At 36.8% G+C, this 18,662-nt stretch overlaps 1 protein-coding gene across 1 annotated transcript; it reads right to left on the reverse strand.

The window, feature by feature from the left end:
* Window positions 1–1,120: 1,120 nt before the first annotated feature.
* On the reverse strand, window positions 1,121–7,702 carry tmem276a (transmembrane protein 276a). The gene is made up of 4 exons (XM_056452006.1): window positions 7,179–7,702; window positions 6,293–6,406; window positions 3,582–3,719; window positions 1,121–1,486 (listed from the first exon to the last, which is right to left on the reverse strand). The coding sequence occupies exons 1-4, from the start codon at window positions 7,507–7,509 to the stop codon at window positions 1,230–1,232; spliced, it is 840 nt and encodes a 279-aa protein (XP_056307981.1). The 5' UTR covers window positions 7,510–7,702; the 3' UTR covers window positions 1,121–1,229.
* Between the last annotated feature and the right edge of the window lie 10,960 nt (window positions 7,703–18,662).

Genomic DNA, 18,662 nt, shown 5'->3' on the forward strand with positions numbered 1-18,662 from the left:
ACGGGAAAATTGGGGTTGCGCTGGTCTGAATATAGCAACACATCGTGGCAAAAACGTCTCACACCTTATTGTGCCGGGTGTGTGATTGGGCCCATGGTGTGCCTGCTGGGTTGACTTTCATAGTATTTGAGTTTCCTACAAAAGAAGTCAGTGGTTAGAGGTTTCCAGCATTCTTCAAAATATCTTCTGAGTTTCAAAGAAGTGGAGGTTGAGTTAGGTGGACGTGTTGGTGATGTTAAAGTGTTGTTGCTGGAAAATAAGACAATAATACTGATGTCAAAGTGCTGTTACGTCTCAGCGAGACTCGCTGTGTGTCAGCTGCTCTCTGGGTTATATTAGAGTTCATCATACAGGGCGTCTGCACAGTGTCTGCTGTGTGTGTGTGTGTGTGTGTGTGTGTGAGTGAGAGAGAGACCATGCTGTTCTGCTGCTCTGGTTTGTGTGTGTGTGTATGTATGTGTGTGTGTGTGTGTGTGTGTGTGTGTGTGTGTGTGTGTGTGTGTGTGTGTGTGTGTGTGCGTGTGTGTGTGTGTGTGTGTGTGTGTGAGTGAGAGAGAGACCATGCTGTTCTGCTGCTCTGGTTTGTGTGTGTGTGTGCGTGTGTGTGTGTGTGTGTGTTTCTTTCTGAGTGTGTATGTGTGTTTCTAAATGTGTATATGTGTGTGTGTTTCTGAGTGTGTATGTGTGTGTTTCTAACTGTGTATATGTGTGTTTCTGGGTGTGTATGTGTGTGTGTTTCTAACTGTGTATATGTGTGTTCCTGAGTGTGTTTCTGAGTGTGTGTGTGTGTGTGTGTGTGTGTGTGTGTGTTTCTAAATGTGTATATGTGTGTGTGTTTCTGAGTGTGTGTGTTTCTGAGTGTGCATGTGTGTTTCTAAATGTGTATATGTGTGTGTGTGTGTGTGTGTGTGTTTCTAACTGTGTATATGTGTGTTTCTGAGTGTGTGTGTGTGTGTGTGTGTGTGTGTGTGTGCGTGCATGCGTGCGTGTGTTTCTAAATGTGTATATGTGTGTGTTTCTGAGTGTGTATGTGTGTGTTTCTGAGTGTGTATGCGTGTTTGTGTTTCTAAATGTGTAAATGTGTGTGTGTTTCTGAGTGTGTATGTGTATGTGCGTGTCTTGAGTGTGTGATTTTGTTTCTGAGTGTGTATGTGTGCACGTGTGTGTCAAACCATGCCGTTCTCCTTTGCTAGAGTGTGTGTGTGTGTGTTTGTGTGTGTGTGTGTGTGTCAGACCATGCCGTTCTCCTGTGCTGGTTTGTGTGTGCTGGAGCTGGAGCTGATCTGAGGGCTCTGCAGTGACGGGGCGAGTGTGCACAGGAATCCGGCCAGCAGCGTCAACCCCAAACCCCCCCACGCGCTGAACATGGACCAGCCGTAGCCGTGGCTGATGTCCTCCGGCAGGCTGTAGAGGTAGCGCGGGTATCGGGACAGCTCGAAGTTAATGCCCGCCACACACGTACACAGAGAGATGATGCAGCACGTACCTGTGGGGAGGAAAACAGAAATGAAAAAACTCCCAGTTATTAGTGTTAATCTACACCTACTGATGTTTGCCTTAATTATCTGACAACCCTTATTAAATTAGCAGCCAAAATGCTAAATTATATGGCTTGCCATTAAAATGGTACTAGTGGCTAAAATAATAATAGTAGCATAAAATACATGAATCGTTAAAACATCTAGAAATATTATTATTTACATCAACAAATTAATAATCAGTGTTAAACTGAAAAAGGCTGAAAAATTATTTATCTGCCTATAAGATTTAATTCCAAGTAATTGAACTATTGTCTGTATTGCTATGGCAACACGGGAACTGTTGTAATATATCTGATGTAGTAACTCTATAGTTGCTATGGCAACACGGGAACTGTTGTAATATATCTGATGTAGTAACTCTATAGTTGCTATGGCAACACGGGAACTGTTGTAATATATCTGATGTAGTAACTCTATAGTTGCTATGGTAACACGGGAACTGTTGTAATATATCTGATGTAGTAACTCTATAGTTGCTATGGCAACACAGGAAATGTAGTAATTCATCTGATGTAGTAACTCTATAGTTGCTATGGCAACACGGGAACTGTTGTAATATATCTGATGTAGTAACTCTATAGTTGCTATGGTAACACGGGAACTGTAGTAACTCATCTGATGTAGTAACTCTATAATTGCTATGGCAACACGGGAACGGTTGTAATTCATTTGATGTAGTAACTCTATAGTTGCTATGGCAACATGGGAACTGTAGTAATTAATCTGATGTAGTAACTCTATAGTTGCTATGGAAACATGGGAACTGTAGTAATTAACTCTATAGTTGCTATGGTAACACGGGAACTTTAGTAACTAATGTTATGTAGTAACTCTATAGTTGCTATGGTAACATGGGAACTGTAGTAATAAATCTGATGTAGTAACTCTATAGTTGCTATGGAAACACGGGAACTGTAGTAATGAACTCTATAGTTGCTATGGTAACACGGGAACTTTAGTAACTAATCTTATGTAGTAACTCTATAGTTGCTGTGGTAACATGGGAACTGTAGTAATTAATCTGATGTAGTAACTCTATAGTTGGTATGGTAACACTGGAACTGTAGTAATTAATCTGATGTAGTACCTCTATAGTTGCTATGGTAACACAGGAACTGTAGTAACTAATCTGATGTAGTAAGTATATGGTTGCTATGGTAACTCGAAAACTATATATCTACATTGCTGTGATAACACCGGAACAGTAGTAACTAATCTGATGTAGTAAGTATTTAGTTGCTATGGTAACACAACAACTACATGATATCTATATTGCTATGGTAACATGGGAACTGTAGTAATTAATCTGATGTAATAACTATAGTTGCTATGGTAACACGGGACCTGTAGTACTTAATCTGATGTAGTAACTCTATAGTATCTATGGTAACACAGGAACTGTTGTAATATTTCTGATGTAGTAACTCTTTAGTTGCTATGGGAACTCAACAACTAATGCTATGGTAACATGGGAAATGTAGTAATTAATCACATGTAGTAACTCTACAGTTGCTATGGTAACACAAACACTATAATAATTGATCTGTTGTGGTGATTCTATAGTTGCTATGGTAACAACAACAACAACAACAACAACAACAAAGTTCTAATAAACAAATGACGCAGTACTGCTGGGTATATCACACTACAATACAGTTTACTGTAGCAAAAACGTAATTATACTACAGTATTTAATTCAGTTTATCAGTTCACTATTGTTAATACTACAGTATGCTGGAGCATTCATCATCAAAGAGTTGTAAATAATATATTATATACAGTATAATACACTTTATAGAATGGTTTATGAACACTACATTACTACTACAGTATTTACTTTCATGTGGGACTGTCCAAATCAGATCACTTTAGCTTTAGAGTACTACATAAAAGATCTACAAGGTCAAGTACAGCACATAATAGCGTTCAATAAATGTACTAGTGCTATTCCAGACTGACTGCAGTTGGTTTTTCTGCCGGTCATGAGTCTCCACCTGCTGGTCATGTGTAGTTTTACAGACAACTGGCACTGATTCTCACCTCCCATGAGGAAGAGCAGTCCTGCCACATACTGCATGAGTTCATTGTGCTTCCAGCAGCCCAGAAGACCAACCATCCAGCCGAAGAGTATGATGGAGACGGCCATCCCGATGAACCCCGCCGTCATTCGCTGCAGATCTGCACACAGAGGATCACACTACTGAGCGTGCACTTTAAAGGGGACCTATTATGCAAAAATCACATTTATAAGGTGTTTCAACACAGCTGTGTGTCAGCAGTGTGTGACTATTTGCAGCTCCTAATGGTTAAAATTAATTAATTTGATTTATTTATAATCAGACTTAATCAAAACAGTCTGCAGAAACAGTTTGATTGACATTCTCCCTTTTTTGATTGACATTCTCCCTCCCATTCTCCCCTATCATCAGAGGGGGAAAGCCCCGCCCACTAGTGACCATCTCTCCCTCATTAGCATAGATAGTTTCTCACAGAGATAATGTTAGTCATGCTTTGAATCTGACGCACAGGCATCTGTAGCTCCGCCCTCTTTTGAAAAGAGCACAATCTCATTTGCATTTAAAGCGACAGTCACCAAAATGACACCGTTTGGATCAAAGCCTAAAAGGGTCCGTTTCAGAGAGTTAGAAAACATTATTTGTGAGGTATTTTTCGGAATGAACCACCAACTATTCCAGCATATGTTTTATGCAGCGGATGCCCTTCCAGCCACAACCCAGTACTGGGAAACACCCAGTTTCTAAATACACATACAAACATTTTTTAAAGATAACGCCATATAAGGGCGACGCGGTGGCCTCACAGCAAGAAGGTTGCTGGTCCGAGCCTCGGCTGGGTCAGTTGGCGTTTCTGTGTGGAGTTTGCATATTCTCCCTGCGTTCGCGTGGGTTTTCTCCAGGTGCTCTGGTTTCCCCCACAGTCCAAACACATGCAGTACAGGTGAATTGGGTAGGCTAAATTGTCCGTAGTGTATGACTGTGAATGAGTGTGTATGGATGTTTCCCAGAGATGGGTTGCAGCTGGAAGAGGATCCGCTACATAAAACATATGCTGGTTAAATTGGCAGTTCATTCCGCTGTGGCGACCCCAGATTAATAAAGAGACTTAGCTGAAAAGAAAATGAATGAATGAACTTCATATAAGTTGCGTTATTATTATTCAAAAGTATCGGTTTAACAATAGGTTTATCTAGGAGAAGAAAGAAATGGTACCCAGATCCTCCTGAGACCCAAATAGTTTTTCTTTTTTGTTTCTTTTTTCTGTGATTTCCTACATCCTTTGGGTAAAAAAAAAATTCTACAATTGAGAGTTTTTACATTTTGTTTTTAATTTTACAGCATGTCTACTGTAGTGGACCACAGGACCATTTTAGTTCGAAACGACCGCCAAACTCAGACAATATAACTGTACAGGATATGGCTGTAAAGGGATATTAATCCAATATTAATGTAACAAAAACTAAACAAAAGCCATTTTTTTCTTTTTGTATTGAAATTCCTGAAACAGTTTAGTCTGAAAGAGAGCCGAACTCAAATAAATAAATAAAAGTGATGTTAATCCAAAACAAATTTAACATTAAAGTGATTTAAAACTGATTGTCATTCTCTAATTGTCTCTATTTCTCTAATTGACTATGTTTACATGGACGTCAGTAATCGAATTATAATTAATTAAGAGAATAATAAGATTAAGGTATTTACATGAGTTGCTTTTTGAGTGTTACTTTCATGATCCCGTTTCACATGTTATTATAGCACATAATTCGATTAACGTCATTGCGTCACCACGTTATCTGCATTTCCCCCAGAGTTTCCAGCCTGATCTCACGAGAAAACGTAAGTATTTTACGTTTTGTCAGTTTAGTGGCTAATTCGTACTAATTCGTACGAGTTCAGTCGTATGAAATTGTACGATTTTAAAAAGGAGGCGTGGCACCTAACCCCACCCCTAAACCAAACCGTCATTGGGGGATGAGCAAATCGTACTAAATTGTACTAAGATCGTACGAATTAGCCACTAAATCAAAAAGTTACGAATTGCCATGAGATTGTGCTGGAGTTTCATTTAATTTGGGTGTTTCATTATTTATTTGTCGACTTAAACTGCAGTTTGGCACTTTCACTTTCATTCGGGCATGCCCCCCTGTGACAAACAAGATATTGGATGCAACTATGAACTGCTGGAAGTGTTGTTTTAATGGAAGTTCATACCGCATGCTGAATGGAAGAAAAAAAACACTCAGCATTTCCCGATGCAGGTGTCTGTGCTCTGCACTGACTCGGTAGGTGCAAAGAGTGTCGTGTATGTGTGTGTGTGCGTGTGTGGACTATCCTGTCGCAAAACGTGGCGAAAAGTCCTACATGACGGTAATAATTCGATTAAGTTTACATGCCTGTACTGCACTTCAATAATGCGACTAAAATCGGCATACTCCACACGTCTTAATTCGATTCTTTAGTAAGATTATGACCTTAATCTGACTAAATGAATCAAAAAACGCTGTTTACATGGTCGACTCTTAATCAGAGTATTGTCTTAGTCGCATTAAAATCAAATTATTGGTGTAATTTAAATGACATATCACTAGAACGTCCAGGATGTCTTCTGCACAGTACAACAGGACTTGACAGAGTAGCTCAAAAAAATTAAAGAATATTCAGGAAAACACAATGTCTACTACAGAAGACACAAGTCAATGGGGTCTCAGGAGGATATACAAGTACAGTACGTACGCAGCGCGTGCCATTCATCCTGTCTGATGGACTTGGTGATGTTCGCCGGCAGGTATCGAGGGATATTCGGTGCCGAGTAGTAATACTTCACCGGTGTACAGCGCTGAAGAACACCTGCAGAAACACACAGAAGCTTCAGAAATAAGAAGTTCATCAAGACAAACTCAGGCTAGCCTACACATTGCTAGCATACTATATGTGCAGCATAATTACAACACTGCTAGCATGTTTAAGCACAACTCTGGTGTTTTTTTTTTATTATTTCTTGCATGTTTAGCCTGATTTAGCACTCTGCTAACCTGTTTAGCACACTGCTAACATATTTCTAGCATGGTTTACCACACTTTTAGAATTAGTAAAGACACAACATGTATTAGCACAAGGAACTATCCCTTTAACTAGTGTTAACAATCACAGCTTTGGATTTTAATAACGCATTAGTAAACGCTAAACTACATAAATGCATTGTTGATTTGTTTATGTTAGTAAATACATTAACCAGACGTCTCCCATATTGTAAAGTTTTTCCAAAAACAGCTCTGTATTTCACTTTCAAAAATCAGGTCCTTTAACATTTTGAAGAATGTTGAAAACCTGTAACCATCCACTTCCATTGTATTTTTTTAATGGAAGTCAATGGTGGTTTTCAGCTTTCTTTGAAATATCTTCATGTTCAACAGACACTCATTAGATGATTTATGATTTAGAAACACGTGAGAATGAACTATCCCTTTAACCAGTGTTAACAATCACAGCTTTGGATTTTAATAATGCATTAGTAAATGTTGAACTACAAGCATTGTTCAATGTTCATGTGAGTAAACAGGCTAATAGACGTCTCCAGTATTGTAATGTGATCCCATTCAAAAACAGCTCTGTATTTTACCTTTAAAAATCAGATCCTCCATCACCAGGTCGAAGCCCTCCCTGTGGCACCTCCTCCAGAGGCCGGTGGTGGTGGAGTTGTAGTAGCGGCTGCAGTGCCACTCCATGACGGGCCCGAAGTGCAGCGCTTCGCGCGCCGGCCGCCTCCGGAGAGGCAGGTTCTGGTTGGAGTTGTAAATGTAGCCCGGGTATTTGGGGCTGGTGTATTTATCGCATCTGTCCCGGTGTTTCCGCGCGTCTGTCTCGTACCAGTAGTCGGTGCTGATGGCCATGGTGAGGAGCCCGATGGAGCAGAGCGCCAGGAAGAGACCGCACGCCGTTAAAATCCTCATGATGCCTGCGGACGGATGTCAGGCGCTCCGCCGGGCCCATATCATCCTGAAGCCCGGTGGATGCGGCGGTTTTCGGGGCGTCAGACGGACATGTTTGCGGGAGTCTGGAGGAGGGAGAACCAGAACCAATGCCGGAGCGGAGACTGATGATGAAAACACACGCGATTCGCTGAAAGCAGCTGTTCAGCCGCAGATGCAGAACGCAGACTCCGGACACACTCAAACTAAATGCTGCTTGTTCAGACTAAATACAAAAACTGAGCTGAAACAACACAATTCTGGAGACTTTTTGGGACGACTTAATGGTTTCATTTCATGTTCAATACAAATTTAATTTAGGACAACATGAATGAATATAGGATTCCACAAAATTCATACATATATATATATATATATATACACATAGATAGATAGATAGATAGACAGACAGACAGACAGACAGACAGACAGACAGACAGACAGACAGACAGACAGACAGACAGACAGACAGATAGATAGATAGATAGATAGATAGATAGATAGATAGATAGATAGATAGATAGATAGATAGATAGATAGATGAGCAAAAATGCATTGAAACGTATTTTAAAATAAAATACCAAATACCTCATTTTTACATGTATCAAAATAAACTACAAAATACAGCAGCCACATTAAGATCAAAACAAAATGCTGTATTTGGAAAATACTACAGAAATATTTTTACAAGTGAGCATGGCATTTTTTTTCTGCAAACCTTTTATCAGCAGGCCTATTCGATCAATCCCTTCACCATTACACTGATTTAGTGCAGTAAACAATTGAGAGCAACAGCGTTTCTCTGAGCAAGTTTAAGTCAGCTTCTCCTCATTCACCGCTACTGTACACGAGGAGGTATTCATAAAATATGTAACTTGTGTACGTTTTATTCATAAAACTTGTGTTTCTCTTTGATTTTAGTATAGATTTTGTACATTTCATAAATTTCATATAGTCCTGTCTTGAAGATGACCTCTTTAAATCAATGTAAACACCATGTAATGCAGACAATGAGTTGGGATATGAGGCGACACGGTGGGTAGCTTAAACTTACTCCATTTAAGTTGAAGTAATGAGGTATTTAATAAACTCGTTACCTTCAACACTGAGTTCAAAACTCTTTTCAAATGAGTAGAATTAACTTTCAGTCAATTTTGAGTTACCTCCACTCATTTCATTTGATAAGGTTTGCTGTTGGGTTTTACAGTGCACATTTATACTGCTCACTGTTCATAAAATAATTGTATTATTCAAATTGTTAACATAGTATAAATAATTTAAAAAAAAAAAAAATTCTACTAATGTTTTGCTTCTTAGACTTTTACACGCCTGAAACTTGTCTATAGCGCTTGTTCACTGCTGCTCTTATAGTTGTGTAAATTGCTTCCTTGTCCTCATTTGTAAGTCGCTTTGGATAAAAGCGTCTGCTAAATGACTAAATGTAAATGTAAATGTAAATGTAATTTGTCTGTCAGGCTGTAAATAATATAAATATACATTCACACACTGTAAAACTCAATCAACTTTATCAAATAAAATGAGTGGAGGTAACTCAAAATTGACTGAAAGTTAATTCTACTCATTTGAAAAGAGTTTTGAACTCAGTGTTGAAGGTAACGAGTTAATTAAATACCTCATTGCTTCAACTTAAATGTATTAAGTTCACAGTACTCATTAGGATTAGTTTATGAACTTAAATGGTTTGTTGCTGTTGGTTTCCTCAAATGGTTTGAGTTGCATTAACTCATTGGGTTTTACAGTGTGTGCCATTATAGTTGCTCTGTATTTTGAATCTAATTGAATAGATGATTAAAAACCTATTATTAATGTTACCTTTAGGTCTTTATTTTTGCATTATTTCATGTTAAACTAGAAAATATTTCAAGTCTGTATACAATAACAAAATAGCATTGATTTTTTTGGCTCGGTGGAGAATTAGGTGTTTATAATAAGCAGAAGTGAACATGAAATTATTCTCCTCATTGCCAGATGATGGAGGCAGAGCATCAGCACATGTTTAAAACAGACACAGATTAGATTATCACAGGAGAGAAGAGCGATTCTTCAACTTTCAGACACACATTTCACAAACGTCTTAATGCAGGCTGTCACCGAGTACTCTAAAATCACCATTAATCCACTTCAACTTTACATTATAGTTTAACATTTAGAGATAAAACAATTAAATAACTGTCAGATGCTTTGTTGTAGTTATTGTGTTTATATTGTAGTTTTATTTATATTTTTTTTTATAATTTTTTGTAATTTATGTATGTTTTTATTTGTTTGTTTATTTTTTGTGAATGTTTACAATAAGTAAATGTTATGTGTGTGTTATGTTTATTAAAAGTTTCATAAAAATCTCAAAGAAAACAAATAAAGCAATTAATAAAGTTATTTTTTTAGCCGGGTCACATTAAAAATGACAAATACTTTAACAATGCTTTTACAAAGACCAGATGAGATGTTTTTGTATTATAAAAAAAAGAAAATAGGTCGCTGGTTCGAGCCTCGGCTGGGTCAGTTGGCATTTCTGTGTGGAGTTTGCATGTTCTCCCCATGTTGGCGTGGGTTTCCCCCACAGTCCAAACACATGCGCTATTAAGTAAAGGGGGATTAAGTAAACAGAAATTGAGTGTGCGTGTGTGAATGTAAGAGTGTTTCCCAGTACTGGGTTGTGGCTGGAAGGGCGTCCACAGTGTAAAACATATGCTGGAATAGTTGGCGGTTCATTCCGCTGTGGCGACCCCTGATAAATAAGGAACTAAGCGGAAGGAAAAATGAATGAATAAATAATAATGTTTGTATTTTTACATTAACACTATTATTTATATTGTGACATTTATGAGGTAGAATCGATCCTGGAAATTGTTTAATATTTAATCCTTAATACTTGTAATGTATTCCCACTTGAACTGAATACAACTGTTACTGGAGGTGATATAAAATAAAACAAACTGTGACGATTCCAAACGTCCCATAACATCACCAAAAACAACATGCAGAGAAATAATGAAGGGTTCAGGACTGAGCCTTGTGGCACGCCATACATGTGCGCATTTAACCAAACAGTAGTGAATTTTAGAAAGAAGTTGTATGTGGAACTTAATGTTTTCCAATGACATCATGATATAAATATGACGCCGTGTGAAACCTTTATATTTTATTGTAGGTGGTGATTTTGCTTTTTGTCTTATAATGACTAATAATCTTACTGATAATTCCCAGTATGATCAGCGTTCTTGTGAATCACTGAAATAAACCATGTACATGTTAACCAAGAATGGGAAAGCTTATTTAAGGGACTTTGAACGTGGTTGTTGGTGCAAGACGGGCTGCTCTGAGTATTTCAGAAAATGCTGATCTACTGGGATTTTCACGCACAAACATCTCTAGGGTTTACAGAGAATGAAGGAAATATCCAGTGAGCGGCAGTTCTGTGTGCGCAAATGTCTTGTTGATGCCGGAGGTCAGAGGAGAATGGCCAGACTGATTCCAGCTGAGAGAAAGGCCACAGTAACTCAAATAAGCACTCGCTACAACCGAGGTCTGCAGAAGAGCCTCTCTGAACACACAACACGTCCAACCTTGAGCCGGATGGGCTACAGCAGCAGAAGACCACACCGGTTGCCGCTCCTGTCAGCTAAGAACAGGAAACTGAGGCTACAATTCACACAGGCTCACCAAAACTGGACAATAGAAGATTGGAGAAACGTTGCCTGGTCTGATGAGTCTCCATTTCTGCTGCCACATTCAGATGCTCGGCTCACAATTTGGCCTTAACAACAGGAAAGCATGGATCCATCCTGCCTTGTATCAGCGGTTCAGGCTGGTGGTGGTGGTGTAATGGTGTGGGCGAGATTTTCTTTGCACACTTTGGGTTCATTAGTACCAATTGGGCATGGTGTCAACGCCACAGTCTACCTGAGTATTGTTGCTGACCATGTCCATCCCTTTATGAGCACAGTGTCTCCATCTTCTGATGGCTACTTCCAGCAGGATAACACACCATGTCATAAAGCGTGAATCACCTGATTTCTTGAACATGACAATGAGTTCACTGTACTCAAATGGCCTCCACAGAGGACTCAATCCAATAGAGCACCTTTGGGATGTGGTGGAACGGGAGATTGGCATCATGGATGTGCAGCCGACAGATCTGCAGCAACTGTGTAATGCCATCATGTCAATATGGAGCAAAATCTCTGAGGAATATTTCCAGTAGCTTGTTAAATCTCTGACATGAAGGATTAAGGCAGTTCTGAAGGCAAAAGGGGGGCCGACTGCTACTAGTAAGGTGTACCTAATAAAGTGGCCAGTGAGTGTATATCTCAGGTATGGAGAACGAGAAAAGACTGAGCCTTGTGGCACACCATCCCAGAGCTATGATTGGATTACACAAACACAATGGTGCTTGTGGCAATATGCAGATCGTTTTCTGAAGAACGAGGAAATAAAAAGTTCTATGTGGAAGTTAATGTAATGCTATATGCTATGACATCATGCTGAAAACCGATTTCATGTAAAACCCATTCTGTATTGCAGCTTCTACAAGTATTTACAACATTAGTACATGGAGCCAAGACTGTCACAGAAATCAGTCAAGTTTGGTGAAGGAGAAATCATGGTTTGGGTTTACATTCAGTATGCGGGCGTGCGAGAGATCTGCAGAGTGGATGATCAACATCAACAGCCTGAGGTATCAAGACATTTGTGCTGCCCTTTACATTATAAACCACAGGAGAGGCAAATTCTCCAGCAGGATAGCGCTCCTCATACTTCAGCCTCCACATCAAAACTCCTGAAAGCAAAGAAGGTCAAGGTGCTCAAGGATTGGCCAGCCCAGTCACCAGACATAAACATTATTAAGCTGATGAAGGAGGTGGCGTTGAAGATGAATCCAGAGAATCTTGATGAACTCTGGGAGTCCTGCAAAAACGCTTCCTTTGCCATTCCAGATGACTTTATTAACAAATAAAAAGGTCGCTGGTTCAAGCCTCGGCTGGGTCAGTTGGCATTTCTGTGTGGAGTTTTCATGTTCTCCCCGTGTTCACATGGGTTTCCTCCGGGTGCTCCTGTTTCCCCCACAGTCCAAACACATGCGCTATAGGGGAATTGGGTAAGCTAAATTGTCCGTAGTGTATGAGTGTGAAAGAGTGCGTATGGATGTTTCCCAGTGATGGGTTGCAGCTGGAATGGCATCCACTGCGTAAAAAATGGGCTGGATAATAAAGGGACTAAGCTTAAAAGAAAATGAATGAATAACAATAAAAATAATCATTACAATAAATAAAATGATAATAATAATAATTAAATGCTAATAATAATAATAATAACATTAATAATAATAATAATAATAATAGTAATAATAATTAAATGATAATAATAATAATATAATAATAATAATTAAATGATGATAATAATAATAATAATAATAATTAAATGATAATAATAATAATAATAATAATAATAATAATAATAATAATAATTAAATGATGATAATAATAATAATAATAATAATAATTAAATGATAATAATAATAATAATAATAATAATAATAAAATAATAATAATAATAATTAAATGATGATGATAATAATAATACTAATAATAATAAAATAATAATAATAATAATTAAATGATAATAATAATAATAATAATAATAATAATAATTAAATGATAATAATAATAATAATAATAATTAAATAATAATAATAATAATAGTAATAATAATTAAATGATAATAATAATAATAATAATAATAATTAAATGATAATAATAATAATAATAATAATTAAATAATAATAATAATAATAGTAATAATAATTAAATGATAATGATAATAATAATAATGATAATAAAATAATAAAATAATAATAATAATAATAATAATAATAATAATAATAATAATAATAATAATTAAATGATAATAATAATAATAATAATAATTAAATGATAATGATAATAATAATAATAATAATAATAATAATAATAATTAAATGATAATAATAATAATAATAATAATAATAATAATAATAATAATAATAATATAGAAAATGCATAAAAAATCATATAAAACTCTTAAATATTCTAATTAAGATCTTTTTAACACATTTACAGGCGCCATAACACAGACATGGTGTGTGACTGGGCTCTGTCTTTACATGCTCATGTCCTACAGTATTTATTACAACTGGTCATCTTCATATTAAAAAAGCACAACATTTTTCATTATTAGTATTATTAACCAATCTTAATAAAAGCACATGTATATATATATTTTTTGTTTTTTTTCTTGCAACTTTTCCCCTAAATTCTGAGCTTCCTTTTGGCACTTGATTTTTACATTTGCCTTTATGTCTGGATTTTTTCGCGAGCCTTAATTAGAATTTATTTTGTCGAAAGCGTCTTTTATTTTGTGTATTTCACAAATATAAAAGCATACCTCATGAATAAATAAACTGTACATACATTGCACATGCAGGGAATGATGAGCGCTGGCTGACTGACAGCATGCTGTCTTGTCTTTATCTCTGTGAACAAGCTTCCTGGAAATTACAGCCACTGCAGCCATCATAACCACACTGCGCTCTGACCGCATGTATGAGCAGGTTTTCTCCATTTCAGGTCTTTCAAAAACACACAAGGACAACGTTCGTACTGGAAACCGAGTTATTGCAATCGTATTGTAGTCCTGGAAACACCTTTTAAGAAAGAGTGAAGAGTTTACCTTGAATTAATTCATCGAGATCATTGTTCCACACAGAATTGAATTCCCAAATTATTAAAATCCAACATTTATTCTTAGTTATGAATGTAGTGGCATGCGGCGCTGTTTAGCTTGTTAATAGTGTCACATCACAGACATGGTGTGCCACAGGGCTCAGTCTTTGGCCCTTTCTTGTTCTCTATTCTGCACATTCTCTGTTTTTCTCACTGGAAATCGAGTGAGATTATTAGTAGTGCTGGACGAAGATTAATCACATCCAAAATAAAAGTTTGTTTGGACATAATACACTACCTGACTAAAGTCTTGTGGCCTATACAAGTTTTAGGAACAGCAATAATAACTGGACTTCTAGTTGATCATTTGGTATCAGAAGTGTCTTATATGAAAGGTAAAGGCCTCTAGATGAGGCTTATTTTACCACAATAAAATATGATCATGCCTTGATGTTGACTGATTTGATTAGGACAGTAAGGTCTGACTCTGCTTAGACTAAAGTCTGCTCACTGAACCTTCAATAATGTCCAGTATAGAATATGTGCTCATGCTGCAGTGGAAACAGAATGAATATTGTGTCTGACTCCATCATGAGCTTGGAGGACTGCATCCATACATCTCTGCAATGACTCCAATCCCTTATAATAATAATAATAATAATAATAATAATAATAATAATAATTATTATTATTATTATTATTATTATTATTATTGTTATTATTATTATTATTATTACAGAGACCAAGATAGGGCCAAAGACAGAGCCCAGTGGCACACAATGTCTGTGTGATGACGCCTGTAAATGCGTAAAAATGTCTTATTATGAATACTTGAAAGTTTTATTTACTTATTTTCTAAATACATTTTCTTTTATTATTATTAATATTATGTATTATTATTATTACTTAATTTATTATTATTTTATTTATTATTATCATTAGTTTTATTATTATCATTATTGTTGTTGTTGTTATTTATTATTATTATTATTATTATTGTTGTTGTTGTTGTTGTTGTTATTTATTATTATTATTATTACTTAATTTATTATTATTTTATTTATTATTATCATTAGTTTTATTATTATTATTGTTGTTGTTATTTATTTATTATTATTATTATTATTATTGTTGTTATTATTACACACCATGTCTGTGTTATGAGTTTTGTCATTATTTTTAATGCATTTTCTTTTATTTATTATTATCATTAGTTCTATTATTATTATTGTTGTTGTTGTTGTTATTTATTTATTATTATTATTTTTTATTTTTTTTTTATTACACACCATGTCTGTGTTATGAGTTTTATGTCATTATTTTTAATGCATTTTCTTTTATTATTATTATCATTATTTTTTATTTTTTCCCCAGTTCTGGGTTGCAGCTGAAAGGGCATCCGCTGCGTAAAACATATGCTGGATAAGTTGGCGGTTCATTCCGCTGTGGCGACCCCTGATTATTTAAGGAACTAAGCTGAAAAGTAAATTAATGAATGAATAAACAAATTATTATTATTTAAATGATTATTATTTAATTTCTTATTATCTTTTTTATCATCATTATTATTGTTATCATTTAAATTATTATAATTTAATTTCTTATTATTAGTATTATTATATTATTATTATTATTATCATTAAATCAAATTTATTTTTATTATTATTACATTTATTCTTACTACACAGAGAATAAGAAAGGGCCAAAGACAGAGCCCAGTGGCACACCATGTCTGTGTTATGATACCTGTAAATGCATACAAATGTCCCAATTTGAATATTTAAGAGTTTTATATACTTTTTTTCTGAATGCATCTTCTATATTATTATTATTATTATTAATAATTTATTAATATTACTCTATAGATTGAAACAGTATAGAGTGTGATGAAGGTGTTGTGGCTGTAGAGTCAGACAGTTAGATCTCTTCAGGCTGTTGAGCAATACAGACAGTGACTTTGTGTGTGTGTGTGTGTGTGTATGTGTGTGTGTGTGCAGATGTAACGGACTTCCTGTGGTGTGTGAAAATACCCTGCAATGCACTATTGGGAAAACATGAGAACACACAGACTCTAAAAGCCTTGGGTTCCCGCTCAGGAGTCACAGTGTCCAGGTCAACTACTGTAGTTAAAAACAGCCAGAGCTAAATAACCAACCATGAAACAACCGAAGCAGAATCAATCTCATTTACTATAGCCGCGTTAAAGATCAAACTGTCAATCTGTGTGGAGTTTAGATCACTCTGGGGAGGGGAGGGCGGGGGTTTATACAAAAATAAGAGACGTGTAGAAGAACACTCAAGTTCAGAAAAGCGATGACATTACACAAGTGTCCATAAAAGCTCTCACATCACAATTGGGGAAGTGAATGTGAAAGTTCCGAACTTCCCCAATTACTCTGTGTGTGTGTGTGTGTGTGTGTGTGTGTGTGTGTGTGTGTGTGTGTGCGCGTTTATGGAGTGTTTTCAATAAATCTGTCATATTACTTTGGATGGATGTATGGATACAACAATAGATAGTTGGGTGGATGGATGGATACAAGGATGGATGGATGGATGGATGGATGGTTACAAATATAAATAGTTGGGTGGATGGATGGATGGATGGATGGACGGATGGATACAACAATAGATAGTTGGGTGGATGGATGGATACAAGGATGGATGGATGGATGGATGGATGGATACAACGATGGATAGATGGATGGATAGATAGATAGATAGATAGATAGATAGATAGATAGATAGATAGATAGATAGATAGATAGATAGATACAACGAAAGGTAGTTGTATGGATGGATGGATGGATAGATGAATGGATACAACGACAGATAGTTGGATGGATGGATGGATAGTTACAAATAAAGATAGTTGGGTGGATGGATGGATGGATGGATGGATGGATGGATGGATGGATGGATGGATGGATACAATGATAGATAGTTGGGTGGATGGATGGATGGATAGATGGATACAACGGTAGATAGTTGGATGGATGGATGGATGGATGGATAGATACAACGATAGATAGCTGGATGGAAGGATGGATGGATGGATACAACTATAGGTAGTTGGATGGATGGATGGATGGATGGATACAATGATAGATAGTTGGATGGATGGATGGATGATGGATGGATTGATGGATGGATGGTAACAAATATAGATAGTTGGGTGGATGGATGGATGGATGGATAGATGGATACAACGATAGATAGTTGGATGGATGGATGGATGGATACAACGATAGATAGTTGGATGGATGGATGGATGGATGGACGGACGGACGGATACAACGATGGATGGATGGATGGATAGATACAACGATAGGTAGTTGGATGGATGGATGGATGGATGGACGGATACAACAATAGATAGTTGGATGGATGGATGGATGGATAGATACAACAATAGATCGTTGGATGGATGGATGGATGGATACAACTATAGGTAGTTGGATGGATGGATGGATGGATGATGGATGGATGGATACAACGATAGATAGTTGGATGGATGGATGGATGGATACAACGATGGATGGATGGATGGATGGGTTGATGAATGGATGGATACAACAATAGGTAGTTGGATGGATGGATGGATGGATGGATGGATGGATGGATGGATACAACGATAGATAGTTGGATGGATGGATGGATGGATACAACGATAGATAGTTGGATGGATGGATGGATGGATGGACGGACGGACGGATACAACGATGGATGGATGGATGGATAGATACAACGATAGGTAGTTGGATGGATGGATGGATGGATGGACGGATACAACAATAGATAGTTGGATGGATGGATGGATGGATAGATACAACAATAGATCGTTGGATGGATGGATGGATGGATACAACTATAGGTAGTTGGATGGATGGATGGATGGATGATGGATGGATGGATACAACGATAGATAGTTGGATGGATGGATGGATGGATACAACGATGGATGGATGGATGGATGGGTTGATGAATGGATGGATACAACAATAGGTAGTTGGATGGATGGATGGATGGATGGATGGATGGATGGATGGATGGATGGATGGATACAACGATAGATAGTTAGATGGATGGATGGATGGATAGATACAACAATAGATAGTTGGATGAATGGATGGACGGACGGATAGATGGATAGATAGTTAGATGGATGGATAGATGATTCACAGATCATTTGAATAGGTAAATCATTAACTGGAGACTTGCTGTGACTGAATCATTAGTATGGCTAGATTGATAAATAAACAGATAGATAGAAAAACAGACAGACAGAGAGACAGACAGAAAGACAGACATTGCTCTGCTTTTCTCATGTAAAGCTCTTGTGTTTTCAGTCAGATTTCCCTCTTCTGACACAATGGCTCCTCGTGTCAGTGGAGTTCAGCGAATGAAAATCCAAAC

Source organism: Danio aesculapii, chromosome 25, assembly GCF_903798145.1.
Source record: "Danio aesculapii chromosome 25, fDanAes4.1, whole genome shotgun sequence".
Classification (NCBI taxonomy): Eukaryota; Metazoa; Chordata; class Actinopteri; order Cypriniformes; family Danionidae; genus Danio; species Danio aesculapii.

What these genes read in the sequence shown, in the direction of transcription:
- tmem276a (XM_056452006.1), bottom strand. Translation starts at nt 7,509, where the DNA reads ATGAGGATTTTAACGGCGTGCGGTCTCTTCCTGGCGCTCTGCTCCATC. An exon ending in GGAGGATCTGATTTTTAAAG is followed by an intron (nt 6,407 to 7,178) that starts GTAAAATACAGA and finishes GTGTTTCTGCAG; the next exon opens with GTGTTCTTCAGCGCTGTACA. An exon ending in ACTGCTCTTCCTCATGGGAG is followed by an intron (nt 1,487 to 3,581) that starts GTGAGAATCAGT and finishes TCCTCCCCACAG; the next exon opens with GTACGTGCTGCATCATCTCT.